We start from the raw sequence: 27,401 nt of genomic DNA, 5'->3' as shown, positions 1-27,401 counted from the left end.
CCCTAAAGCTCCTTCCAAAGAGGAATGGAAGTAATTTTTGTCAGATGTAAGCAAGCTTCTTTGTGATTTAACACAATTGCTTCTTTGTTCGTAGAAGCAGAGATAGAAACAATTAAACTGGTCACTCTAAACTACTGGATAATATTAGGAAGTTCAAAAAAATTACAGTGGGGAGGAACTATCTTTTTCACTCAGAGGAGAAAAGGTGAGATAAGCAGATTCTGGTAGCTAATTGGGAGGGTCCTGTAATCATGTCTAATACAGTGAGAGGTAATATCTTTAAATTTGTAATGTGTAGAGAATTACAGGTTGCTAAACTGTTCAGGTTTTATTCTTTTGCATAATTTATTTTCATTAAAGTGTTCTTTGTTTGTTTGTTTAACCACTTACTCTGCTGAAGTAAGGTGAACGTGGACCTCCTATTCTACTGATACAGCTTAACATTGAAGATGAAAAGAACAGATCCGTGCTTATTTTGAAAGTGGTACCCTTCTTTTCACCTTCAGTGTTCAGACCACAAATATTCTTCTTAATATAATGTTGATACTACTTTAAATAGAAGAACAACAGTCAGTTACTTTTTATTGATCCTTGTTCAAGTCTTATTCTGTCTTGTCCTGTTTGCTTCTGACTTGCATAGTATCTCTTTCTCTCTTTCCTATCTTCCTGTTGACTACTACAACAGAAAAAGAAGAGTCACAGTCACTTCAAGCATGAGGTAGCAGTTATCAGGATTCCAAGTCTGACACAGCTTTAACTATCATCTTTGTGAGAGAACATTCTGGCAGTACCTCTTCCCAGTGCCCAGGGGTTGCGAAGACCTGATTTCCATACAGTTTCAAATAAATTAATTAGGTAAGGAAAACAGTGTTAAAGAATGTGTGCGTGCTTTGGAAGAGTGGACTCCATACGATCATTTACAAGTTAATAAGGCCAGGTACCCATTCCTGGCAGTGATGGACTGTGTAAGCAACTTTTCTAACTGCCACAACTGATGCTATGGTGGTGCCACAGCAATGACAATCGCAGTATTGCTTCAGAAGTGAGAGATGGAGACAACTAGACTACTAGCTTTTGGCCAAGAGGAATATTCCTTTTGCAAGATAAACTTCTTTGTCGTATCTTTCAAATGCTAATACTGGTTTCTGCTACACAGTGTTTTTTAATTGCATGTTTAATACGGTTGTAAAATGAAAGCAGTAAGGAAGCTAGTCACATCTGACAGTTGAAATAGAGTGTAATATGAAGTTGTACAGTCATCATGTGAAGTTCCTGGTTGCTATTTCTCAGAACTGCTGATCCTGCATTCTTCTACTATTATTCCACACCACTGTGAGATACATTTCTCTCTTAACTCATCTGCCTGCCAGTGCTTTATTTATAATTGGTTGGTTTTATGCTCCTTTCCTAAATTAAGTTTCAGAAACACTGTATTTTATCACTCACTTGACTAGAATGTCATGTCAGTTATGTTGCAGTGTATGCTTCTCAGCAGTAGTGCCTAACTCCATGGTTATTGTGGTGTAAAAATGTTGTTAAAGTCCATTGTTATGGGAATTAATGAAAAATGAAGAGGAATGTTTTCTAACAGCTTCAGAAGGATGGATCTTGTGTTTCTATGATAGCATGTATTTGTAAAGAAACAAAAGCTTTCAATTCTCCACATAGTAACCTAAATGTTACCTAACCCATCTTTCTGATTTCAAATGGAACCAAAGTATTCTGTTACTTCTTTTAGTGACCAGGGTTGAATCAAGGCTTCTGCTGGCTAAATGCCTGTATTCTGTGACAGTGTATGAAAAAAAGTATGTTCCACATACTGAAAGCATGTGAAATAAAAAGACCTTGTACTGGAATAGTAAAGTTCAGTCTGTTCTACTTATTATTCAGTGTCTGTGCTTTTTATGTTGCATTTTTTTTCTTGTTCTAGATGGGTTCATGTACCTAATCCAAGTTGCAATAAAATGTAACTTAGCAACTATGTTTATAGATACATTAACCTAAAGACAGACTGAAGGACCTGTATTTTCCAGAGGTAGGGAAAAAAAGCAGTTTTATTGAACACACAAGTATATGCATATATGCAAGTATATTAAGAAAAACTGTACATATTCTTGGTAACTAAAAGAATGAAGCTTATTTTGGGCAACTTCAATCACCATTCTTAAGTATTACCAAAACTTTTGCCAGATCAGCTGGTTATAAACCTGCCTAGGTGCTACCTCAGCTGATAGCAGATAACGCCCTAGTGACACTACTGTACTGCATGATAAATGGATTAAGCAGTAATGAGAGGGACTGTATTTGGAAAGCTTTGAAAATCCAATGTGCACGAACTTTTATCACTAATTAACCTTTCACTTTTATGACACCAATTTTCAAATACCATGTAACTACATTTCATTTGATTTGTAATTAGAAGTTGTAAAAGTGCTTCAAGTTTCTTAACAGCATTTGGTGTCCGCATTCTGAGTTCATCCACCTTGGGTGATGTTTACAAGCAGTTGACCTTGGTGCTGTGTGTGCATGGGGAGCGTGTTTTACAAATTAAAAATCTTCTAACTTTTAAAAACTTTTTTTTTTTTTAATAGTGGTAAATTCTCAGTACAGATTCCTCATGGTTTTACTTTACTATGAAAGAAAATGTCTCAAGAAAGCAGGAAATTTTCTGGTCCCTTACAGTAACAGTATGTATTCCTAGTATTTAACTTTTTCTATGTTTTTTGTTACCTTTATCAAAGTCAATGTAATGATTAAACATTTCTAGCTTTATACAGCCTCTACAGTTACAGACTTCAGTGCAGTTAAATTTTCTGGTTCCATTTGGGTTTTTATTATGGATAGGAAGCAACAAACAAAAAGCTGATCCCAAAAAATATGTATGAATTCCTAAATTGAAGTAATGTATAAAGAGACTTAATACTGAAATACTTCTGTATTGATGTGTAGTACTGTGAAAAAGCAATTCTTAGGAAAATGAAGATGAATACACATCATTCTAATTTAAGGACTGGCACTGCTACAGAAAATGCTGTGGAAGAAGTCAATGTGACTTCCTGCAAAGCAGCTGAATCCAAAGTGGGATTCAGACCGCTCAGTCAGGAGGAGGACTGCATCTTCTGTCAGCATTTCATCAACCTTGGTACAGCTGGGAGGAAATGTGCTGATGGCTAGATTCCTGCAATTCTGCTTTGTGGACAGCTGTGCGTTCACACACCATAAACCTGTTTGTGTCCTTACCTGTTCTGCAGTTAAATATTTCTGTGCTTGAAAGAACAAGATCTTTGGCAGGCAATCCAATATAAGAACATCCTTGCAAATCAGGATGTTTAAGATCAGAGAACAGGCATCAAAATTGTTTGGTTTTTTTCTTCAGTTTTGGTTTTATTTCATCTATAGTTTATTTGGTGATATTGAAGGAATTGCCTTCAAAAGGCCTTTTAATAAAGATGTATGATAAGGGACGTTATTTACCACACAGAGGCTTTCTTTTTTGCTGTTCAGTTAATCTAAAGCCAGGAACGTGCTTTGCCTGTGTTACAACTCCAGGCCTATCAGCGGCTTTGTTTTTTTCTCTTTAACTGGATAGTTGTTTTGTTTTAATTTGGAATTGCACCACATTTTGCCTGAGTAAGGAACAGCTTTTTCTTCAAAAAATAAAAGTATAGATTTATATTCATAATTACTATAGCTAGAAAATATGCTGTTGTCATATTAATGACTCTGAAAAATAAATTAATTTTGAAGATGGTAACTGTTCTATTGTTCAGTGTTGTCAAATTCAGGCACAGAGTTCTTTCTGTAACAGTCCTATCATTGATGATAAAAATCCATAAGCTATCTTTATTCTTATTGCTAGGATTGTTGTTGATTTTCATTTTTAGTAGGTGATTGTTTCACATCGCAATAGCTAAAATCATGTCCATAAAGAAGATCCTTCTGAGAGATTTCATCCAAGTACGACTCATTACCTGTAACAGTATTCCACATATTGTTATTTCCCAAAGATTTATGTAAGAGTTCTCTCATTCTCCTGTTTTCTTTGGATGTGGATTCCCAAATGACTTCAAGTTCACCTTCTACTTTTCTAGGAAGAAAAATAAATATAAATCTTAAAACCACTTCTCAGCCGTATGCAATAATGGTATGCACATAAGCAAATTATACAGTGCATAAATTTAGATGTTTGAAATGTTCTGATTTGAAATTAAGTCTTATTTTGCTTTTAAAATCCTAGTAGCTAACATCAGAGAGGACTGAAGTTAATTCAACACATAGAACAACATGCCTTTGAATCAGGCTGTTGTGACTGCAGTCCTGCTTCCTCAGCGGGTATGTTTCTGTAATGCATGCACCCCCTATTCTGCCAGATATGATTTCTGTATCTTGTCTACCAGCTAAACAAGTCTGATCAAGCAACAGGTCAGTTCAGGTTTTGTGCTCAGCTAATACCTCTTTGTGGAGGCCAAACAGCAATGGTGTCAACTTCTGGTTTTGTGTGGTGGTGGTGTATGGAAACAGATACATTTAGAGAGGGAGTGGTGTGTCTGAACTTTTCTTAGAAGATTAACTTCTGAACAAATCCAACAGATGCGGAATCTGAAAGTGCTTGCTGATTTCACTTTGGAATAAGCTGTCAAAGCATGTCATTGTCAAAGAAACATATTGTGGATGCTCCTGACTTTGCACACAGTGTACTACAGTCATAAGTAAGACTTCAGCAGGGCGTAATACACAGCTTTTGACAGTTAAGTTGTTTTTTCAGGTAAGCATCTAAGAAGCAACAGTTACAACACAACTGCAGTTGCACAATGGTAGGTTTTTGTTTCTGCATTTTTTGTTTAAAGAAAAAAGTGAAGTATTTTATAGTGAAGCTTGCCTGCTGTTGATAGTTATTTTTCTTTTCATTCCGCACGTGGCAGATCTGTCACTTGTTAACAAAACAGTGAGGTACATTCAAAAAGAAACCTGACGTGTGTACTCATTAGATTGATTTTTATGCCAGCGTGAAAGCTGTTGTGGAGGGGGGATGGGTAAATGTTCAGCCTTTAGTAGAAGATGCTGTTAAATAATTAACACATTTGATGATCTGTAGACCCCTAACTCATCAGAAACAAGACTCAGATTGCTATTTTTCATATCTATTTCAGATCTATTTGGATTGTTTCTGCCTCTGACTTACTTCTTTTGCTGCAGCACTTCATCAAGGGTTTCCTGTTTGTCTTGCAGCAGACGCTGGAGGTGCTTCATTTCTTGCTGGTACTGAGCAGTCTTCCCAGCAAAATCTTTCTCCTGCTCAGTCAATTTGAGACTGATATCTCCAAGCTTCCCAGCTGCTCTCTTTTTATACAGCTGTTGAGTTAATAGGAAAAATGTTATGATAGGAGAAATAAGTGCAATTTACTACCACCAAAAGGAAGTTGTGAGAGATTCATTTGCAGTTTAATATTTTCAGCAGTGACGCTTTTCTTTAAAATTCCATCAGGTATGTTGCATTACATTTTTTGTTGTTTTTTTTTTTTTAACCTATTTGTTATGGCATTACGTTTGCACTTTGTTATGCATATAAAACCAGTGTGTTCTCTGAATACCATACAGTATGGAAAAGCTTTTTCTCTCCGAGAGTGGTCAGGCACTGGAATGGCTGCCTAGGGAGGTGGTGGAGTTGCTGTCTGTGGCAGTGTTCAAGAGACGTTTGGATGAGGAGCTACAAGCTATGGTCTAGTGGCTTGTGGTAGCAGTGGTAGGGGGAGGGCAGTTAGACTAGGTGATCTTGTAGGTCCTTTCCAACCTTGTGATTCTATGATTCTGAGTGAAAAGAATCAGATGCAAAAAAACACGTTTGTGCAGAGCTATACTTCACAGAACTCAAAATTGTAGAATGGTTTGGGTTGGAAGGAACCTTAAAGATCTTTTAGTTACACACCCCCCCTACCCCCCCGCCACTAGATCAGGCCACTGAAAGCTAGATGGTTCTTACCACTTGTCCAGCAATTATGTTTATCAGTGCGTTCTATGAAAAAGTGCGTGTTTTGTTCTCTAATTGTAACACCAGGAGGTAGGACAGAGTGCCTTAGTGATTTAAAATAATATTGCTGTTTCGCATAATAGTTTGTTCGGTTTGTTGAGGGCACGAATCATTTTATGCACATTAGCAGTAATAACCAAATATATGGCTGTAATCTCAAAATAACGACAAATACTTTTTCCGTGAAGTGATTTTGCTTTTTGAAATAACTTTTCCAATTGGTTGCATACCTATGTGAGGAACTGAAAAATACGGCATGCCCTGTATTGTTACATATTTCTATGGTACTTTTCATATGATAAAAAGAAATGTTTTCCAATATCAGCTTTTTTTTCTTGTGGTTGCAACACAGTGCTTTAAAGTGGTAGTATATCTACAGAATGTAAAGTTTGACATTCTCTAAGACCAGATTTTTGGGGTAGAAACACCTCCTTCAGTAAAACTGCAAAATATTTTGTGAAGCCTTGAAAATATTCCTATTTATGTCGTCTTAATATGAACTTTTATCGTAGGCTTTAGCCACTAAGATTTCATCTTCATCTGAATCAGAGCAAAAAAGTCTAAGTACACCTTATGTGGAGAAGAATATTTAACTTGAGATTCCCGAAGGGAAATCTACAAAATACAGGATGATATGACTGCACGTTAAATAGAATGTGAGGATAAAGGTAAATCTGTTCTTTCAGATTTATTTTGCTTGACATGCTTCAAAGCTGTGTCTGATAGGTAACACATGGGCTGCATTTGTCAGCTTTACTTGCCTGTTTATTATTTGCCAATTGCATTTGTGCCATATGTGCAAAAGGCAAGAATACACTACTTTTTGGTGTAACGATTAAAATACAATGCTAGGTGTGAAGGATACACTGTTCTAGAATTGCTTATAGCTAAATTGATTTGAAATGTATAAGCTGCCTCAGCAGAACTTCAGCAGGATGGCTAAAGAGGCCCAAGCTGGACCCATGCTCATTTTGAGGGAGCCAGACCAAGTTGGTGTGATGCTGGGAATGCTGATATGTGAAACTGCAGGCACTCAACAGAACCTTCAGAGCAAGCTCCTGAATTATCCAGAACTGTCTCATTAATTTTCTCTCAAATAAAGCAGGCAGTAGTGTATGGAGATAACAATTTGCAGGAAGAGGGGGATAACACATCTGGAAGTGGTGATATTTTCTCTAGGGTTTAAAGAGTAGGCTGCCTGAGATCACAGCATCATAGGTATATAACAAGCAGTGAAGATGAGCACTGATGTTGGATGTAGCAGCTGGTACTGAAGGGGACATAACCTACACTCCTATAAAGAAGTTCTGAGAAGGTACATTCTTGGCAGTCTAATTCTGTTATGCTTTGCATACTGAGTCATGTGGGAGCCATTTATATTATAGTACAGATCTTCTGTTACTTCTCTTCCTGGAGCAACAAACAGTTTTAGACCACCATCTCAGTAACTGTGAATAGAATAAATATTTGGCGTTTATTTACAACAACTGTTGAATAAAACCATTTTTATCAATTACATACTGTTAAAAAAAACAAACAGGTGTCGCTGCAGGATAGTTCATGGTGCATATGATTATTTAGAAAAAAAAAATGCAAAACCTGTACCCTTGAGCTGCATCTTTTCTGATTACAAAGGGAAAAGGAGATAGCATAAATGTTCTGCTCCATAGTCAGATTTGTTAATGGTGTTCATTCAGTGACCTAGCTGACGCATGCAGTATTCAAGTACAATGTAAGAACTTAGTTGTGATGAATGATGACTGTGATTTCATTTTTTAAAAACTCAAAATCAGCATCTTTCATAACAGCACTGGCACAGAGTTGCTACTGACTTGACTTATCATAAAAATAGTTGTACAGAATGTTCAGGTTAGAAATTGTTTACCTTCACTTTTTCTTCCAACCTTCCTAAGCGTAGACTGCCTTCTACTATTTTGTTTAGAACTCCATGGTTCTCATTTTCCAAGCATTTGGCCTGCAAACATATTGTGTAGATATAATGAAATATAATCATTATTTAAAGCAAACAAAATATATAAGTTGAGGAAGACAAAGCTGTTCTGTTTTGAGTGTTAAGAACTAAGAATCAGTACACAAAAGAAGCTTAACAACAAGAGGGTGACCAACTTCTTACACAGTCTAATAGTAACAGGACAAGGAGGAATAGCTTTAACCTTAAAGAAGATTTAGGTTAAATGTTAGGCAGGTGTTTTTTCACTCAGTGTGGGTCATCCCTGAGATACTGTAAATAAAACAATGCATCTGTAATAAAATGCCAGCTAATAGACAAAGCCAAGCAAATAGACTAAATAGAAGTTGTTCCAGAACTCTCCACAAGTTTGTCAAAATAACTGTTCACTGAAAAGAAGCATTGATGTGTATTTGCATCCAAAGTAGAAGGTCCATACGTATCACTAATAACCACAGCTTACCATCCGAATCAGAAATGCTTACAAAGTACTTATGGTTTCATGCTGTTCTTCAGTATATGCCATTTTGGCATTTGAAGCCAGTATGTTAAATGAGATTGAATAACAGGCACTATTACAGACCCTAATACTGCTGTGAATTAAGGCTTAATTACGCTACCGCAAGAAACCAGGCTTCTAGTTCTAGCCACCCTTCTATAAAATTCTGTTTCTATCCTATTTCCTATATCCATTTATGTAGCTAAATCAATCAACTGAAATTAACTATTTTCAGTAACTGAAATTAATATTAAGAATTGTGCTAGTAAGATGGTAACTGCAACATCAATCAAGTCAAATTAATGAAAGGTAATTACCAAAAAAATAAGATGATCGCGTTCCTGCGCTATCTTTTCCACCAAACCGATAAGGTTTGTCAGATAGTGATGGGCTGCAACTTCTTTTTCAATTGCTTCCTCCAACTGCTGTTTCAAAAGACCTATTTTCTTCTTTAATCGCCTACAAAATTAACAGGAGAATCTAAAGATTGGGAATTAATAATGGCATTAAGAGAACTTGCATGTTAAGTGCAGGTCAACTTGCACAAGTCTCAAAACCAATCAGATGCGCTACTAAAGATGTGCTGTCTTGAAATGTTTTGAGTGCTGAAAGTATCACTGCCCATAACTTTGTTTTTATAATATGCCTGTGAATAGCAACTGTAACAATTATTCACAAGAACAATTTCTGCAATGGCTACAAGCTCACAAAAAAACAATAATATTATTGCTACTTTTTAAAAGCCTGTTCTCCCTCTGAACCACTCAGGTATATGTGAAAGTCTACAGTTACTGGAATATCCTGCTTTTCAGGATATGCACGTGTGATTAATCACTACAGCTAACTACCATCACTGAAGATTCATTCTTGATTTGCATGTAAAGACAAATGCATGTGCAAATGTAAAAAGTTTAGAAAAGTTATTTAACAACCAAGCCAAATAAGTGTGGTGAAGTGTTTGGGTTTTTTTTTTTTAGAGATATAGTTGTTCTGTAATCAGAAAAAAGACACTGGGATGTGAGACGACGTTTTTACAGGTACTACTGCTGTGGTATTTTTAGAAATTTAAGTAGTGAGAAAATGAGAACGTAATACAAAATGAAAAAAAGAAAAACCTGTTTGTTTTCTGTGTCATTTCCATCTCAGCTTCCAGGGTTGTCTTGTCAGCCAGGAAGTTATTTTTCTGTAAAAGTAGTTTCTTGTTTTGAGCTTGCAGTGATGCAATCTTTCCCATGAGATCTTCCACCTCAGAGCGCTTTTTCTCCTGCTCCTGCTGTAAATGGCTGCAAAAACAACCACGCAGAACAGGATTCTTGTGTACACCTACTTCAGTATAAAGTCAAATTATGGTAAGAGTATCGTGCTGAAGGTATGGAAAAGGTACATTAGTAATATTTGGTGTTCAGTGGTGCTAAAGAATGGTTTTACAATCTGATGACATACCAGTTTGTGAATGAAGCATAACACAACCAAAAATTAATAAAAATGAAAATTCATCCTGGCTGCATTTGAAATAATTCTATAACTTATAAAACATATAGTCCAAAATGCATTTCCTGCATATTTTTTTCGAAGAAACTGTTAGGCAGAACTTCTAGGGAAGGGATCATACCAAGAAACAATGAAATTACTATCCTCAGGTGAAAGAAAACAAATTTACAGAATGTCTTTAGAAAAGCATTACTTCCCAAAATACGTGTGACAGACATTTTGTTTTATCACTTTCATACCTTCAGGGTTGAGATTCACTTTTATAATTTTAATCGTCTTTAAAAATCAAGACAGTATTTTGAAAATACTGACCCTTCTTCACGTGTAGAGATAACTACCAAAATACAGAGAATTACCAGCACATTTCTACCTACAGAACGATGCATGCATATGAGGATGTGCTCACGTGAATGTTCTGTATAATTTTTTCTTTTGCACCAAATGCAAACTCACCTTTTTAAGTCATTCACCAAAGCAAAGTGCTCCTCTGCTGCTATTCTGCTATCCAGTTTGGCTTTGAGCTCTTCACAAGTAGTATGTAGAGCTTTCAACTGCTTCTGGTAGTCTCTGATCTGTTCTTCTTGACTCTGTTTCTTCTCTTCTAAAATTATTATCTGTTTGGTCAATTTTGAAGCTTTTGGAAGGAAAAAAGCACAACTGGGTACAGCAGAATTAATTCAATCACTTAGAACTCAAACCAATAATATGTTCATTCATTGTTCTTTATAGCATTATCTAACAGTGGATTTTTATGTTTTAACAGTTTGGTTTGTTTCTGTCCTAATTTGTCTAGATGTGCCAAATTTTTCCACAGTGAGGTAGGTAACTATAAATAGGAGGAAAGTCAAACTTTGAAAGCAGAAAGGAAACTATTTCTGGAACTACGTGTCAGATAAACAGAGAATTTCAGAATTGAAAATTGGCTATATAGATTCATTTCATAAAATGATTTTCATCATCAACTTTATACTAACAACTGAATTACATGTTCTTCAGGACATCCTAACCTGTGAATTAAGATTCACAGAATTCGTACCTTCAGTCTTGCTTTTATTAATCATTACTAAGAAATGTTGCTCTCAGTACTAGGATTTTAAACTGTAACATGCCAGACTTTTTTTCTCAATACTCATTCAGAATTCTATTATCAAAAATTATCAAGAGGAATTGGTTGATATAGAGCATAATTATTCAACTAAATACAAGCCTCTGATAAAACAATAAGTAACCAAACTGATTACAAAACAATTAGTAACCAAACTGATTACTACTTGACATGTACATATAAATCTAAGCCATATCAAACTATGAAAGTAAAATCACATGCTGCTACCTGTGATATAATCAACTATTATATCAGTAATAAAGATTGGTTTAGGAAGTAGAAAAATGAATCGATAAAGCCCACAGATTCTAAATTGAACATGAAAGCCTGTGAAGTTTTAAGTGCTCTTGAAATGCACTTTACTGATTTCATTATTTTTTTTTTCAGTTCTGGTCACTCTTCCAGACGAAGGAAGTCAAAACAGATTGTCCTGTATAGCAATCAGTAAGCGATAGTGGCATTCCTTTTTCCTGTCAGCTGACAGCCAGAGTCTGCCTTCGTAGCAGTGTTCTACAAGCATCTTAGCAAGCTGAGGAAAAAAAAAAAATCACAAACTGCAGTTGCTGTGACTAGAAGCTCAAGCACATACCTTCTTGAACATGTTGTCTGTGACTATCTTTTGCTTTAGCTTGTTGAATTTCAAGTTGCTCCATCAACAACCTGTTTTCTTCCAAGACCAGTCTGGCCTGAGTTTGTAGCTGGTGCCTGCAATAACAAGCAGTTTATAAAATGACTCAAGTTTATGTCCAAAGGAGAAAACAACCGACTTCCAACAGTGTAAACTTAAAACTGTATTTGAATGCCCTTCAAAAACAAATGAAAAGCCTTCATCAAAAGCAATCTCAAGATGTAAGGTAAGCTCACCAAAGACACAAAATATCTTTGAAAATGTAAATTATTTGAAGAAATTTTTTTACAAACTAAATAAAAAATTCACAGTAGAAGAAAGGAAAGATAGGTATGTGTAAATTATAGTCAGAGTGGTTTAGGCTGGAAGAGACCTCTGTATATCATCTGATCTAGTCCACTGCCAGTCTTAAAATCTGTAATCTTGTTTGCATGGATCAAGCAAAACAATTAGTTATTTTTCATGTATTTCTCATAATAACTTGCCATTCTGTAGTGGTAATTAAGTTATTCGTATTTAATTGCTCATGCAGGTCTTCATTTTCCCTCACCAGCTCTTCGACTTGTACTTTAAAATTCTTCATATCCTCCTGGAAGATAAAGGATTTCAAATTAAAATATTAGAGGTAAATATTTTGGTTTGATTTTTACATCAACAGAAGATGTATGTCTGGGTGCCTTCATAATTCCCACGTTAACAATGTTATCTGACTAGTCACTCATCTTGAACTCATGTACATATCTGAATTGAGATTTTTTTTGTCTGTTGTAATTTGAATTAAGCAAATTAAAATTGAAACATAGATTCAAGAACATGAATTCTGCAATCTACCAGATAACAGTATACGTTTCAGTATGAAATATGGCTCATTCTCTGGCTTCAGTTTTTGAAGGAAATAAATTATGCTGAATAACAGTTCTGCTCTGAAGCTCATGTAGTTCCTTGGATTTGGTTATATATGGTTTAAATGAGAAAAGAGGAGTGCCTTGGTAATCTTTCTTTGCCTATTGATCACTGTTTGAAAAAAGATTCTCAAGAAACAATTTCTTTAATTTAAAGGCTTGGTGATAAAGTACATTTATAAAGAGCAAAAACAGGCAGTACCTGATCCTTAAATAACTTGAAATAAAAATACTACTTCCACTAAATCCAAAGCCCAGCTAATTCAGGGCACTGGCATCCCCATTATGAATGGCAGCAATAAATTCTTCTACTGGCTGACTTTTTATGGTTTACTGAGAAACTGCAATTGCCATACATTGCAATATTGTGCCTCATTCTGTATCTGAACAACCTGACAAAAAAAGAACAGACCAAGCATTTTAAGACAAAAATTACTATGTCTGCTAAAGAGAAGGTCACTTTTAATTTTAGGCAGAAAACAGCTTTGACAAATCCCTGGAAAACATAAGTAGATCTTTTTGCTTTATTTTAGAAGTATTTTTTCTTTGAATGATGACTTGCCTCATGTGCAAAATTTAAATCTTCCTTTTCTTTTATTCTGTCTTCATATGCCAACAGAAGAGGAGACAAATACTTCATATCCAGCTTAAGAAAAAAAAAGTTTAAAAAAATCTCATAAATCAGATAGAAACTGTAATCTCATCAGTAGATTTAATTTCTCATCCTAGTAGTTTTTCATTGCTAGTTTTAAAAACTATTAAGGGCTTTCAGGTGCCATTAATTGTGTGTATAATTGAAGGTGAAATAAATAGTTCAAGAGCTCCTTAAATTACAGAAAAGTAATTTAAATAAACTTGCACAAAGTCAAAATGCCATTTCTTTCAAAGGGACCTGAAAGTGCTTTGTTCTTAGTGCTCTGCAATTCAATCTAGAAACCAAGCTTTTTTTTTCTCATAGGAATGCATACTAAAAAAAAAAATCTGTCCATAAAGAAGAATTAGTCAGCTACTTATAACCTAGTCATTTCAACTTGGAAAATCCATCTTCACATGCTGCATATCACAGAAAGAATTGGTGAGGCTGGGAGGGACCTCTGGAGGTCACCTTGAGCAACTTCCTTGCTCAGGCAGCCACACGGAGCACTGCCCAACACCAGTTCTTTGTCATTCTGACTAAGGAGGTATGGTTTAACTTTATCAATGAAATAAAGCATTTCATGGATTATTTACCACTTTTCACGGATTTCATGGATTCCACATTTCATGGATTATATACCACTTTCTACCAGTGGACCTGTGATAATTTCTATCATTAGAATCTCTAAAATACGGTATTTCTAGTATTACTTAAAATCATCTCTGGAGAAGAATAACAATTCAGATTAATAATTAAGCAATAGACCTTGAAGCAAAGCGTACGACAGACAGTACTCAGTGAAGATGGTATTTATGGTTCTCACAGTAGCTGTTCTTGCATTGCTTTCATGAGTGCAAATTTGGTAACTGTATGCAACTTGTAACTTATCATTAGTTCACCCAGAGATGCACATATTCATTGCAAATTTTTTGCATTGCATCTGTTTTCGTGAAGCAAATGTTCATCAAATTCTACCATTATGCAACAGTTCAACAGCATCACTAAGTAATATCCTGAGAGTTTGAGTATTTTGACTCTAGTAAAGAAATTCTACTGCTTTACTTGAAAAGGAATGAGCAGATAAGCAAAAATATACTACTTACCAGCCATGGGGGTGGTGGTCCTTTAGTGGGTAAACTATTTAGTTTTAGATGCTAAAAAAGATATTTAAAAAGAAACAAATTATTTCTTGCTTTTTAAAGCACCAACATCAGTCACTGCAAAAGCGTACGACTCATAACTATTACCCCCAAACAAGCTTATGTTTCTAATGATGTGTGTTGCACATGTAATGCACGCACAGCAGAACTGAAATTTCAGCATCTTACTAATGTGAGCTAACTTTTTAAAGTTAGATTTAAAGGTAAGAGCTTATTCTCAATTTTGAAAGGAAGCCTACACCATGTGCAGACTGAAGTTATTTTATCTGGATTTACCCCCAAAAACTCAAAGGTGAATTAAAGCACAATTGGACGTTTCCATACAGACTGCTGTTACAACTAACATTCTTACCTCTTCTCGGGTCAGTGGCCTGAATTTAGTTTGATAGCGACTTAACTCTACATTCAAACGATGGACTGTCAATTTCAAAGCATCATTTTCATCTACAAGTTCTTGTGCTTGTTGTCTCAGAGAAAGTAATTCTGTAGTGTCTCCTATTAAAAGAAATACGCTATCCATTTCAATCAAACTTCAAGAAATGCTAACATTGATTTGTTAATTTTAAGGAAAAAAATCTCAATAAGCCAGAACTACAAGAGGACATCTCCCGAAAGTGTTAGGGAGTAAACCTGTGAAAAACTACTAACACAAAGAACATGGAATAACATTCTCACGAGCCTCTAGTTATTCCTTGACAAAATTAATACAAAAAATACTGTACAAAAAATCCTTCTGCAGAGCTACTTGCTCAAATTAGTAACACAAAAACCTGCTGCCCCAATAATGGGTTAAAAGGAATCAAGCAAGATCACTAGTAGTACGTCTCCCACCTTCATTATGTGTCGTCTTTGCAGCTTCTTTAAGTTTTCTGTTTTCTTCTTCTAATCTCTTCACTTTTAATTGCTGTTCGTCCATTTGCTGTTTTATTCCCTCGAGTTGTTGACCCACAGCCTGATATGCCTTGTTCAAAGACCAGTTTTCTTGTTGTAGTTCTCTGAGCTTTTCTCTAGTCTTATTTTCCCGTGCTTGCCTTGCACGAATAGAGACATCTGTAGATGCCAAAGTTCAATATATCTGAATTATATTAAGACTTCAGTACAGCAAATTTCAGCAAATTATAATCCACTTTTTCTATTATTGGCATGAGCGGTACTACGTAAGATATATAAATCAACTAATGGCTTCCAGAGGATTAAGGTAAGAAAGAATGTAGAAGGTGTGTGTGTGTGTGGGAAGAGCTATACAGAGCAGGGGCTCCCTTTTCTCTGAGGCACTGGGGGAAAAAAGAACAAAAACAACTTTCTGTAAGGCACAAGGAAAATGCATGTGGATTTTCCTCTCTTTAGCATGGGTAATCAGAGTGGTGAGACAGAAATAGGCACTGCAGGAATCAAAGTGTCCATGTCTGCATAGGTTAGTTGATCTTCCTGTGCCCCCTTTTATTTTAATCAAGTATGTGATTAAAGCTTTGCTCTTCTTCCCACTGAACAAGTTTCAGTGTTCTGTTATGCACAGAAGCTACTTCGCAGTCCTCAAAAAGTAAAACTTTAGATTCTCTGAAGGAATACAGATACATCGTTGCATTAGCAATAAGGGATCTACTTCATTTTTTTTCTTTCCTGCCATATGGACTAAACAGCTTACCTATTAAAATAAAAGCTGCAATTTCACCATTAATGACAGAGTTCAAGAGACAGCACAGTCTAACAGCAGCAGCTGCAGACAGCCCACACACCTCATGTCAACCAGTTCAGTTGCAGTGAGATGCTTAGTAATGGTGACAGTCTTTAACATAGATGAAACTTAGGGGACTAAAGAAGTCCATTATAACTTTCATTTCATGACATTGCTCATCACTTAGATTGGAAAATAAAAACAAATTAAATACCCAACATAAAAAAACCTACAGCTAATGTTTTAATACATATCACAACACAGCATTTTTTTTTATCTGTGCAGGAGAAATATATTTTTTCATGAATTAGGCTTACTGAGTATAAGCTGGAAAATGTATTTTTATAAACATGCATTCTTTAAAGTGAAGATTTGCAGTAACATCACAGAAAAATCAGAAGTACCTGGGGATGGTGGAGGCTTCTCCCGGATAGGACTTTCAGCTAATGATTTTTCTTCCTACCATGGAAATAACAAAAAAGAGACAGTTTGCTCTGAGTTATTGTATCTGAAATACACTGAACAGTATCAGTGCTAGAGAACTTAAGAAACAGAACTTTCGAAACAATTCTTTGGTATCAATAAAGTTGAAGGTTGAACTCACTGCTGCGCTTGTCATTTATGTCTCACCATCTTTTTACTTACTACTGTTACTGCTCACTCCTGAACACCTGAAATAGTATTTTCTTTCATTGTCAAAGATGGACAGTTCTCAAAACAATTCCATAATGGCTTTAAAAATAAACCAGGTTTCTTGTCCTAACAGTCTGAATTTTGCTCCCTCTTTTTAGTTCGTATGAGAGACTCTAGGATAGTCATAAAAGATAGTTGTAAAGTGGCAGCTCTTTATAACACCAGAGCACAATATTTTCCATAATGCGTCACAAATAAACCTTCTTATAAGTCTTACCTTTGAATTCAAGCCAAGCCGTTCGTTCTCTGTTAAAGAAAAGCAGATCTGTGGGTTAATTAAGAATGAAATATTGGTAAGCCTGTAAATTCTAAGCGTGCATATGGATACTTAAGTACACATTATGTACTGCAAATAAGCACAAGAAAGTCCTTCTAAAATCCCCTTGGTGGTTTATTAGAATACTGATGTGATACCTTACTTTACCACTCACACTGTATAAATACAATCATGGAAGAAACAAAATTATGTTTTCAGAAAAGTGTTCGTACAGCTGATTTTCAGACATGTCATTTTCTTAGTCCAAGAAAAATGACTGACTAAAGATATTTTCTTTTTACCTACTTAACCCTTCTAACATTGGTAGTTGCTGGAACGTCTGGGTTTTTTTCTTCTATTAAAGCTTTGAGTACCATAACATTCCAGTAGCATTCAGAGAATAGAATGGTTTGATTCTGGCACACATATCAGAGATGTGGTAGACCAGACAGAGCTTATTGCTCGATTTAGATGTTTTGTTTTTAAAGCTGACTGTTAATAGATGTTTAAGAGTTTCATTATAGAGTGGATATGGAACAATCTTCCCTCTAAGCAAATTCTTATTTTTCTGTAACTACTAGAAGTGGCTACTTCGTAACATTTCTTTTTTTTTTTTTAAGGGAATATATCATTATCGTATTAAATTTAGGTTATTCAAAATTTTTCTCCCATGATATTAAATGGTAAGGCATTTTGCCTTACAGTAACCTTATTTACCTTCAGAATGCATGTTGGACTCATCCACCAACACCTGAAACTGACTTTCATGAGATGTTTCCTTCTTCTTAGCATTATTAGTAGGAGATGGTTGAAACTCTTCCTGTATATAAATAAGACAAGCCTGTCTAAATCATAACACTGTTAAAATAGCCCATGACAGAGCATCTTGATATGTGTATGAAACCTTCACTATAATAATGTCTTAGTCACATTTAGAATTATACCCCAGAATTTTAAGATAATAAATGAAACAACATAATGTTTGGCTTCATGACTACACATAAAATATAGCCTTAACACAACCAGCAGGAGGTGGACAACTTGGATCATACGATCTGTCGATTTTGTCAGCCTTTTTTGCTTCAGATCCCCTGCCCAGTGCAGTCTTACCTTCCCTGAAGCTAGTCTTTGTGGATCCCCATCCCTGGATGCATTCAAGGCCAGGCTGTATGGGGCCCTGGGCAGCCGGAGCTGGTGGGGGGAGCCCTGACACAGCAAGGACTTGGAACTGGGTGGGCTTTAGGGCTCCTTCCAATCCAGGCCATTCTATATCTAAACTTACTCTTTAAAAAAGCTCTGCCATTTATGATGTTACAGTACTCAAACAATTAATGAGTAATTTTTAGCAGTCTTAGCTGTTTTCCCTTGTTGATTGCGTAGCAACATCCCAGTATGCAACACACCCCTTCTTCCCTCTCCTCTCTTCTCCCTAATTACTGTTTCTTCACTTCAGTGTGTTTTCCAATTCCTTTCACAAAAATAGCATTGTATTTCTTCTGTACTACTCAGTTACTTCTGTTTTTGTAGCACTTGCTGCTTCTGTGCTTTAAACACACAAAGATCCACTGGTCTTTAAGACACAAGGTCATGTCTTCTGTTTGATTCTGAATGTTCTCTCTGAATGGGTCCTGCTCCTTAGCAGGATCTGAATCAATTACTGAGCTTTCATTACGCCTAAAAGTACTTAAGTATCACACTCTCAGTAAAATATTGGACACTTTATCAGATTAAAACATATACTTCCTTTAAATCTGTAGTAAGAGCAATAATATCAGTGATTTCCTATTAAGAAAAATGTGCTAATAACTACATAAGAAATATGTGAGGATCAACAAACTTAGCATGTTTAAGAGTGATTGTGAGAAGATGTAAATAAAAATGGAATAAATAAGTAAATAATAAGAGAATGACAAGCTATAGTAATATTTAATATTCACACTAATATATTACAATACAGTAAAGGAATTAACTGATTAAAAATACTACCTTTTTGTTTTTACAGGGAACTGCATAAATCGCACTGGTGCTAAAGCTTTCTCCATGTTTCTCATTACTCTCAGAGCTGGACTCTGCCTCTGCCTCTCTGCCAGCATCTGAAAGATAGGTTTCCATGTCCTCATCCTCACAGTAACTGCCTGTTATTTCCAGTGACTGCACAGGAGATCTGTCACTGCCATCAAGTTTCCAGTTAGGCCTGTAAGTAGAGAACAGTTCAAAGCCTGCTTCAATGTTGCTAAATGCCAGTAAAGTCAAGTCATCTGTTGGAGAATGTACACAAGTCCAACAGCAGAAACAAATATGTAAGCTTTAACTGCAAGCAAGGAGCCTAAGTTATGCACATGCTTTAAAACAGGCAAGACCAAAACTGTTTTCTTCTCTAGTTTAAAGAAAATACCACACTAGAGATCAAAGGCTGCTAATTCTACAGCAAAAATAGTCTGAAATAATAATTCAGCACAAAGGAATTACCTTATATAATCCAGATGATTCTTCGGTGATTAACTGTATAACTGATAAGCATTTGGCAGAAATAACATGTTTTTATGTGCAGTAGCTGTACAATCCAGACCTCCCTCTCTAGGGATGGTATACATCACTATATGAGAAGTAGAATAACAGCTGTGGACTTTGGACTTAATTTATGAAGTAAACTGGTTTAAGGATTTGAATTAGTTCTCAGTAACTCTTGGTTAAAATTATTTCATTGGAAGATTTCATTTCTAATTTAAGAGAGCAAAACAAAGCATACGCTACCCCATTCTGAGCTCTGTGACTGTAGCATATGGTTCAAAGCCCTCCTGTTCTGCACGGGCAGAATCACCTTCAGAAAGTGATCGCTGCCGAGGCTGAGGAATAGCAACCGTGCGCCCTGTCAGTGTTGTTGCAAGGATAGCTGCTGCTAAAGCAGATCTGGAAGAAAATAGAAGAAACGAAACAATACAGTACTAATGTCATCTCTGTGCTGCACACCTTATATCCTCTTCCAATGTAAAATGTCTTCACTATTTAAGAAAAGCCAGAAGTTCAAAGTTAAAAAACATCACTGACATTGCGAAGGGACCAGATTTAAACCAGTCAACTCCAAGGTAACGCACAAAACCAGGTGTGCTCTAACAATGCACTCTAATGAGTGCAATCTAAGAGTACAGTTTAAATACCTAATAAGTTTTTCAAATGCAGGAAAAAAAAAACAATATACTGAATTACATTTCCAAAATTCACACCAAAAATGTACAGTACTTAGCATTCACTTCAGTCCTAATAACAGTACCTGGAGGTAGGTTGAGAAACTGTTCCATATTTTACTATTTTGTCTCCTACTTCCCAGGAGAAAACTACACAGAATTGTTGATGTCATTACTGATGGCTGTGAAGCTGTGCATAAATGCTGAAGCGTTACAAACTAGTGCAAGTGTAAGTAGATGGAAGTGCTTGCTAGCGGGATGCTGCAGAGCAGAGCGGAGTAAGATAAAGATGAAAAAGAAATGGGAATGAAGATCAAATGATGAGGGTTGCAACAGGAATGACAGCAGCTGGAGATCAAAAAGCAGAAATGAACTGCAATTGACCAGGAATAATATGGACAGAAGCAAGAACACAGAAAACAACCAGAAGTGAATTAAATGCAGAGAAATCAAAGACGAAAAACTGTAAGGTACTATAAATGAAACTAAATTCCTATTTTCCCTTTGTACTACTTGCCTGCCTTGCTAATTCGGATTAGCAGGGGTCTTGCATACAAGTTTTTAAGTCCCTGTTTTGTTGTTGTTGATTTTTAATGCAATAGAATGGCAGGTTAGTAATGTTTAACTTAGCTTTTCTAAGGAGTAGAAAGTTCTTCATTCATGGTACTAGCACACCTACAGTCCTGCACTGTAGCATCCAATTTAGAAATGGCCCTAGCTTTGAAAAGTCCATTTGTCTTTGATTGACTCAGATTTATAAGTTATATAGAAAGGTAATTGTCTTAATTGCTTATCGTACTTGAGAACAGCTCTGCCTAAAAACATTCATTTGTGAGAAGGCTTACGTAAACACTACAACAACAGCTCTGCTCATCATGCATTCCTAGTGTGCTATTGCAATTGATGAAACAAAAAAAAAGAAACAACTCAAAACCTACCTGAGCCTTTCTGGAGAAGGGTTTGGGCTACGAGGGGGAGGGGTGCGGGGAACTGCAGGTTTAGGAGCTATGGTGGCAGCAGGGACCAGGCCATGAGCTATGTGTTTCTAAACAATTTAAAATAACATTAGTTGGCAATGAATTTAAGGATAACAATGAATAAAGTACAGAACCGAACATGCACAAAAACTAACTTCACAAAATAATACGGAAGGGAAGAACGTTCACATGCAATTAATGTGAACAGAAAACTTGAAATGGTTTTAAATGTAACTTCAGAGCATGTATGAATAGTATGAATGAAGGTTAGAAATGTACTTTACAACAACTGTATACCAGTGACTGTACCTTCTCCACTCATTACATCACTATTTGCAAAATCAGAATTGCAATATACTCATTTAAAGTCTTATTTTCGTACATAGACAAGAAAGGCACCAGATGTTAATTTACTTCAAATTATTTGAACCTTACTTCGCAGTAACAATTATTATTCCCTGTCTTGTACAAGAGGTTTGAAACCTGCGGTCACGGCAATAGGAGATGAAGAAAGTGTTATCACTAAACTAGTCTCATAAGACTTGTCCTTCAAGAGTCATAAAGGCTCAGCATAAAGGCTCAGCCTGAATAGGGAAGAAAAAAAAATGCTGACGAGTTTTGAACAGCAGATTTTTTAAATGGAGAATTTTTCTGTATCTTCTCCAACGGGATAATTAACAGGAAAACGGGGAACGACTGCTGCGTTCCAGGGAGCTGTGCAGAGCCCCGCACCGGCAGCACCCTGCGCACCGCCTGCTGCCTCGTGCCCGGCGCGCTGCGCGCCGCCCCGAGCGCGTTCGGTCAGCACCCTCAGACACGTGGCTGGGGTTTGGGGCGGGGCCGTGGGTAGAACTCCATAGTTCCTAGGGAACAGTCTGCGGTAACTGCTACGCGGAGCTCGGCGCCTGCCCGAGGCGGTACTCACGAAGGGCCTTTCGCGACCTCTCCTGAAGACGAACGCCATCGCGGCTGACAACGCGCTCCACCGCCTTCCGCTTTTCCTGCGGACGCTTCTCCCAGCAAGCCCGACCCGCCAGCAACAGCGCGACGGATTTGTTGGGAATTTGCGCTCCACCAATCGGCGCGCGCCTTACTGCGGCCATAGCAACCTACCAGGGGCAAGCCCCGCCCCCATCCGCCTCCTCATTCGCTCTCGGCGGTGGAGCTTCGTTTCCTCTTTCGCGCCTGGCGCCTTCAATCAGGCGCGCGCTGCGAGGCGGGCGGTTTGCAGCTGCTGCTGAGTGAAGTGGGGCTTCTGCGCCTCGCAGCGGGCCGCTGCCGCGGGCTCTGTCGGCTGGTCTGTGGAGTTATAAATTCCCTTCCGCGTTTTTCAAAGAGCGTAACTGCTGCTGTAGTAAAAAGGTGAGGGAGGTCCGATGACGGCCAAAGGAAACCTCCCTGCCGCGGCGGGATCCGTGGTTGTTCCTTACGGACACGTGGTTGGGAACGAGAAGTGGAGGGGATCCGAGATGGCCCGCAGGCTGCAAGGTGAGAGGGAACAGCGGCCCTCTGTTCCTCGCTGGTGCCGAACTTCCTGGAATGTGCTTCATTCGGTCGTAGCTACGTCTGAGCAAGACGAACAGCTGTTCGTGGCTGTGATAAACTCTGCCGTGTTTGCGTTGCTGCCGCTGAGCAGCTGGCTGCAGCTCCACCGAGGCACGGCAGGGTGCAGGGTTCTGTAAGGCCGAAGTGTGTCGAGAGACCGCCTGGAATCTGTAGTTTCAAAGAGCTGTTAATCGGTATTGTCAAAGGTATCGGTTTAGCTTCCTCGAGCAGGTTTTACTTGAAGAGAAGAACGACTGCTAAAATGAGTTTGGTAGCCGAGCCAACAGAATTATTGGCGTATCGGGAGAGCTGCGTGGCTAAGTGCTTGTGTGTGTCTTTAAATTGCTGTATTTTTTATTCTTAACCTTAAGGGAAAACTAAACTCGTCTTTGAAGATGGCTTGGGACTCGTGGATTTCCATCTTTCCAACAGAATCTGTGTTTTATATATTTCTGAAGCAGATTTGGTTGCAGGGGATGAATTCAAGCGGAGATTGGTGCGGTTTAGGAACGTAAGTACCACAGGAGAAGAGGAAGAGTTTCCAATTGCAGTTTGCATATTCCGTGCTTCTGAAAACATTCACATCGTGACTTTTTCTTTTTTCTGGTGGAGCTAAAATTCTGTGGTATTTCCACCTGAAAACCGAAAGATTACACATCGGTGTAATAGTGCTTTATTTAGCTTCAGTGCTGCTTGTGCAGCTTTCATTTTTCCTCTGACTTGCTTCTGTCTAACTCACATTTGACAGGTTGGTTCTGTGCTGCGTCACATCAGCTTGTTAATGAGGTCTTTTTCCCACCCCACCCCCTTCAATATAGGCCAGCAGCCTTGGTGGAATTGTGATTGTCGAGAAGACTCCAATAAGTGAGCAGTACTTCCCAGCAGTGCAAAAGCTCGTTGTGCTGCAACTTGGAATGGCGTTGGTTCCTGTGGCAAATCAAGAAGAAGCGTCTCAACTTATTACTCAACTTGTAAGTTCTAATGTTAGTGGAGAGTCGCTTAATATATAATACAGGCAGAAAATTACCTATTTTCCACTCAATCATGACTTGTTTTGTGGAAAAAATATATGTGATTTCAAGGGAGCCCAACATTTGTTCCTAAAATGCTAATAGGTAGTGCAGTTCAGTAGCAAAGGAAAAAAAATGGAAGAAGTTGATACTGTATTTTTTGTATGTGATCTAGCACTGAGATGCCACTGGATAGCACCAGGAAATCCATACTTGTCCGTCAAAACCAACTTGTGATTATTTTTTTTCTTGCTTTGTGTCAGGCTGAAGAAATTTCTTAGGTTGTTTCTCTTATTTACTTTATTCTTTCTTGATTGCATCAATTGCTTGAATTCATTATTTAAGTTAAGAAACCGTTGAGTTTCCTGGTGAGGCTTTGTGGGTATGCACTGAAGCAAAAATACAGAGCTCCAGTAGAGGGCGTTCGGTGTTGCTTATGGTTTTGTTTTGCTTCAGGTCCGTGAACAAAGTAAGGATCACACCAGTAACCCCTTTCTGCGTAAACAATGCTCACAGCTGGCTGAGGCGTCAGTGTTTCGGACAGTGCAACAAATTCCAGGAGTTGGGAAAACGAAAGCTCTGCTTCTACTGCAGCAGTTTGGAAGCATCCATCAGATTTGTAATGCATCTGCCAAAGAACTCGAGCTCGTAGTTGGACCAACAGTGGCACAACAAATCCACGCATTTTTGGGTTCCTGACTTGCATATTATGCTGTTCTTGAAAAACTGCATCTGTTTCTTGTGAATTCTGAAGTTTTGTTCTCAACGATAACTTACTGTGGTAATTTCTATAATCTCAGCAACAACTAGAGGGTGCTGAGTAATCACCTGGCTTGCTCTCCTCTTTATAGCTGTTCTGGTCGTTTGGATATAAGCTTGTACCATCCTCCTTAGAACTGTGCTCTATTGTGTAGAAGTTTCAGATGAAGGTAATGCTGTCATACTGCCTTGGGATTTATGTAACCGTTACATTAAGTAACTGGTAAGAGATCAATTCACACTGCTGGTGTTAGTATGTTTGTTTGTTTGTTTTTTAGGACCTTTTAAATCAAACATTTCTTGCACTGTACACTGCTGAGAAACACAGCTGAGTACAGTGATTACTTCATGTCACAACCAGTAAGGCAATGCAGCACTTGATATCGGCTCCACAGTTTGCTTTAGCTGTTTATTTCCACCTGTCTGTGTATGACAGGGCTTCTCAAACATCACACTGTGTTTAGTGCTGCCTAAATACATCTTTGACTACACTAACTCCTTTCCCTAGTTCTTTCACTCCAAAGGACGTTACCAAATTTATTCCTTTGTATCAAATTAACTAAGATTTTAGACATTAATATGCTTTTCTATATAGGTTGGGATGATTAATTATGGCATTAAATATAGCAACTACCATATATTACAGTGGAAAGCTTTGACCGTTCTGTATCTTGTGCTTCCAGTACTAATCAGGAGTTATTTATGAAGTGGACTGGTGTTCCTGACATATTGCATTATATTTTAAGTGGTATCTCATCTAGTAATTTTTATTGTTGCTATGCACCCGTTAAGGAGGTGTTGTAAGTTCCAATGCTATCACTTGGGTTTTGGATTACAGCAGGAAGGCAGTTGAGCAGTTGTCAGTTCCTGTTCATTAAGAGAACCTCTGTAACCAACTTAATCATCCATGCCATGATGGATTTGTTACTTACGCTGATTCCTTTCTTGGGTTGAAAATACAGTTACAAGATGGCTTTACATTATTTTATGTACTGATAGTAAACATCAGAATTTCCACAACTAGAAAACAAGATACTATTTTCTCACTAGGGAATACTTGAACTTCATTATAAATGTTTTAGCTTTTTTTCTGTCACTGGTTACTGATGTTGCTATGGAGACTGGATTTCACACCCAAAACGTGTGTGGCTATTGATACTGCAAGGCAAACACCAAGGTACATTCTGCACTTCTTCCAGTGACCACCTGGCTCAGTACACCAAATAAATTCCAACTGAAGCAGTAAAAACTAGTACTAATAAAGTTAAAGGCTGAAGCACTAATCTGTGGCAAACTTTGATTTTATAGGATTTTAAAATAGCCTTGTATATTCCATATCATTAGAAGCATATGATGAAAGTGCTGAAGTCTTAATTTGCTGTGAAATGAGTATTTATCTTGTTAGCTATTGCCTGCCACTCACTGTAAAGTTAATCTTTAAATAGCTGCTAGAAAATAGTAAATATGGATTCATATGGCACTTAAAGCCCCAATTTTTGCTCGAGTGTGAAGAAGGCCCCCAGCCCTGTGTTTCCTCAGGGACCAGTGATGGTGGGAAGGGGAAGGCATGCAGCTGAGAGACCTAAGGAATGGAGATACTTTTATTGAAAGGAGCATTACAGAAACCTGCAGGGGTATGTTACCAGAAAGTAGTAAAAACTTGTAACACGTTTTATTTTCCAAGCAGCAGTAGAATCAAAGAGTCATTACCCAATGGCAGCATCTGATTTTTATTCTTAAATAAGTCATTAACATATTTACACCTATTATTAAGAAACTAAAAATGACACCTCTGAAGTTTACACCCAGACACAAGCTTTCCCATAAGTTTTGAGTATCAAACAGCAAATATCTACTCTGTAGATAGCAACATTAACTAACACTAAAGTGTTAGCAACTTTCAATTAATTTCATAAAATAGAAGAGTTTAGCAGAAATACTCAGAGGTTTTTCATCTCCTTGTCAATACATGCTCATGAGATGTTCCAAGAAGTAGAAGATTTCATATCAGTTTTCTTACCTGGCACAATAATAATCTCCCACTGTGATTTCTAAGTACTTTTTTTCCTCATGTTTTGAAAGTGTCACTACAACTTACATATTCTTGGTCAATATACTAGAAAATGTCAGTTTTGAGATTTGTTCCACAACTATCAATTTTAACAAGAGTAATGAAATGCAGATCATCTTGTAACTAGGTTAAATAATTTCAAGTCTGGCAAACAACCTGTTTTTAATAATGCACACGTAACCTCGATTAGAAAAGAGCAGAGTCAAAGTCCTTTGTAGTTCAAAAGACTGTATGACTTCTGAGCCTTCTAATTCTGTTGCTAAGTCATATCAGCTATTCCATAGAATATACCTCGTGCTCTCAGAGAACATTTATGCATAAAAACAACTGTTAGACCACCCTTCACAGAAAGCTATTTTCTCTAACAGCTTCCTCTCTCCTTTGTTCTTTAAGATAATTCTGTGAAGTAGTGTTAAGCAACTTATTATGAACTCTACATTTTTACAGTAAAATCATCCTTCACTGTGTTCCCTACTGTTTTGCATGCAGCATCAAGTTTGTAATAAATAACTCCCATCTACAATAGTTACAAAAACTGGTGATGATACTGTATTTTGAAATTCCAAAGGAATCCTGTCTCTGCAAGCCATTTTATCCACAAACTTTTTTCCATCTCTCAAACCATTTTGTTCTAACCTTCAAATTGACTCAAGTTCTACAGTTTCTGCCAAACTCTGATCTTCATAGTAAGTGAAGTCAGTGGCACTTGTCTGAAGTTATACACATGTATAGATAAAGATAACATTGATCAATGTGTTTTATATACATTTAAAAGAAAAAATCTTCATGGTAACAGCTCCTTCAGAAAGAT

General features: G+C 37.2%; 2 protein-coding genes across 2 annotated transcripts; one reads left to right on the top strand and one right to left on the bottom strand.

Moving 5' to 3' along the window:
* Positions 1 to 3,855: 3,855 nt before the first annotated feature.
* On the bottom strand, positions 3,856 to 22,169 carry CEP89 (centrosomal protein 89; the record flags this gene model as incomplete). The annotated part of the gene is made up of 19 exons (XM_079541278.1): positions 3,856 to 4,087; positions 5,183 to 5,352; positions 7,914 to 8,003; positions 8,814 to 8,955; positions 9,612 to 9,779; positions 10,441 to 10,621; positions 11,682 to 11,797; positions 12,206 to 12,309; positions 13,185 to 13,268; positions 14,363 to 14,413; positions 14,772 to 14,914; positions 15,251 to 15,469; positions 16,499 to 16,553; positions 17,005 to 17,033; positions 17,761 to 17,863; positions 19,030 to 19,237; positions 19,798 to 19,953; positions 21,167 to 21,273; positions 22,131 to 22,169. The coding sequence occupies 19 exons, from the start codon at positions 22,167 to 22,169 to the stop codon at positions 3,856 to 3,858; spliced, it is 2,397 nt and encodes a 798-aa protein (XP_079397404.1).
* A 412-nt stretch (positions 22,170 to 22,581) lies between these two features.
* FAAP24 (FA core complex associated protein 24) lies at positions 22,582 to 24,459 on the top strand (the record flags this gene model as incomplete). Its single annotated transcript, XM_079541430.1, has 4 exons — positions 22,582 to 22,693; positions 23,122 to 23,261; positions 23,569 to 23,721; positions 24,217 to 24,459. 4 exons carry the CDS (start codon positions 22,582 to 22,584, stop codon positions 24,457 to 24,459), a joined length of 648 nt encoding a protein of 215 aa, XP_079397556.1.
* Between the last annotated feature and the right edge of the window lie 2,942 nt (positions 24,460 to 27,401).

This window comes from Tetrao urogallus (assembly GCF_951394365.1).
Source record: "Tetrao urogallus genome assembly, chromosome: 12".
Taxonomy (NCBI): Eukaryota; Metazoa; Chordata; class Aves; order Galliformes; family Phasianidae; genus Tetrao; species Tetrao urogallus.
Note: the sequence above shows the minus strand (reverse complement) of the source record. Positions and strands in the feature narration are given on the sequence as shown.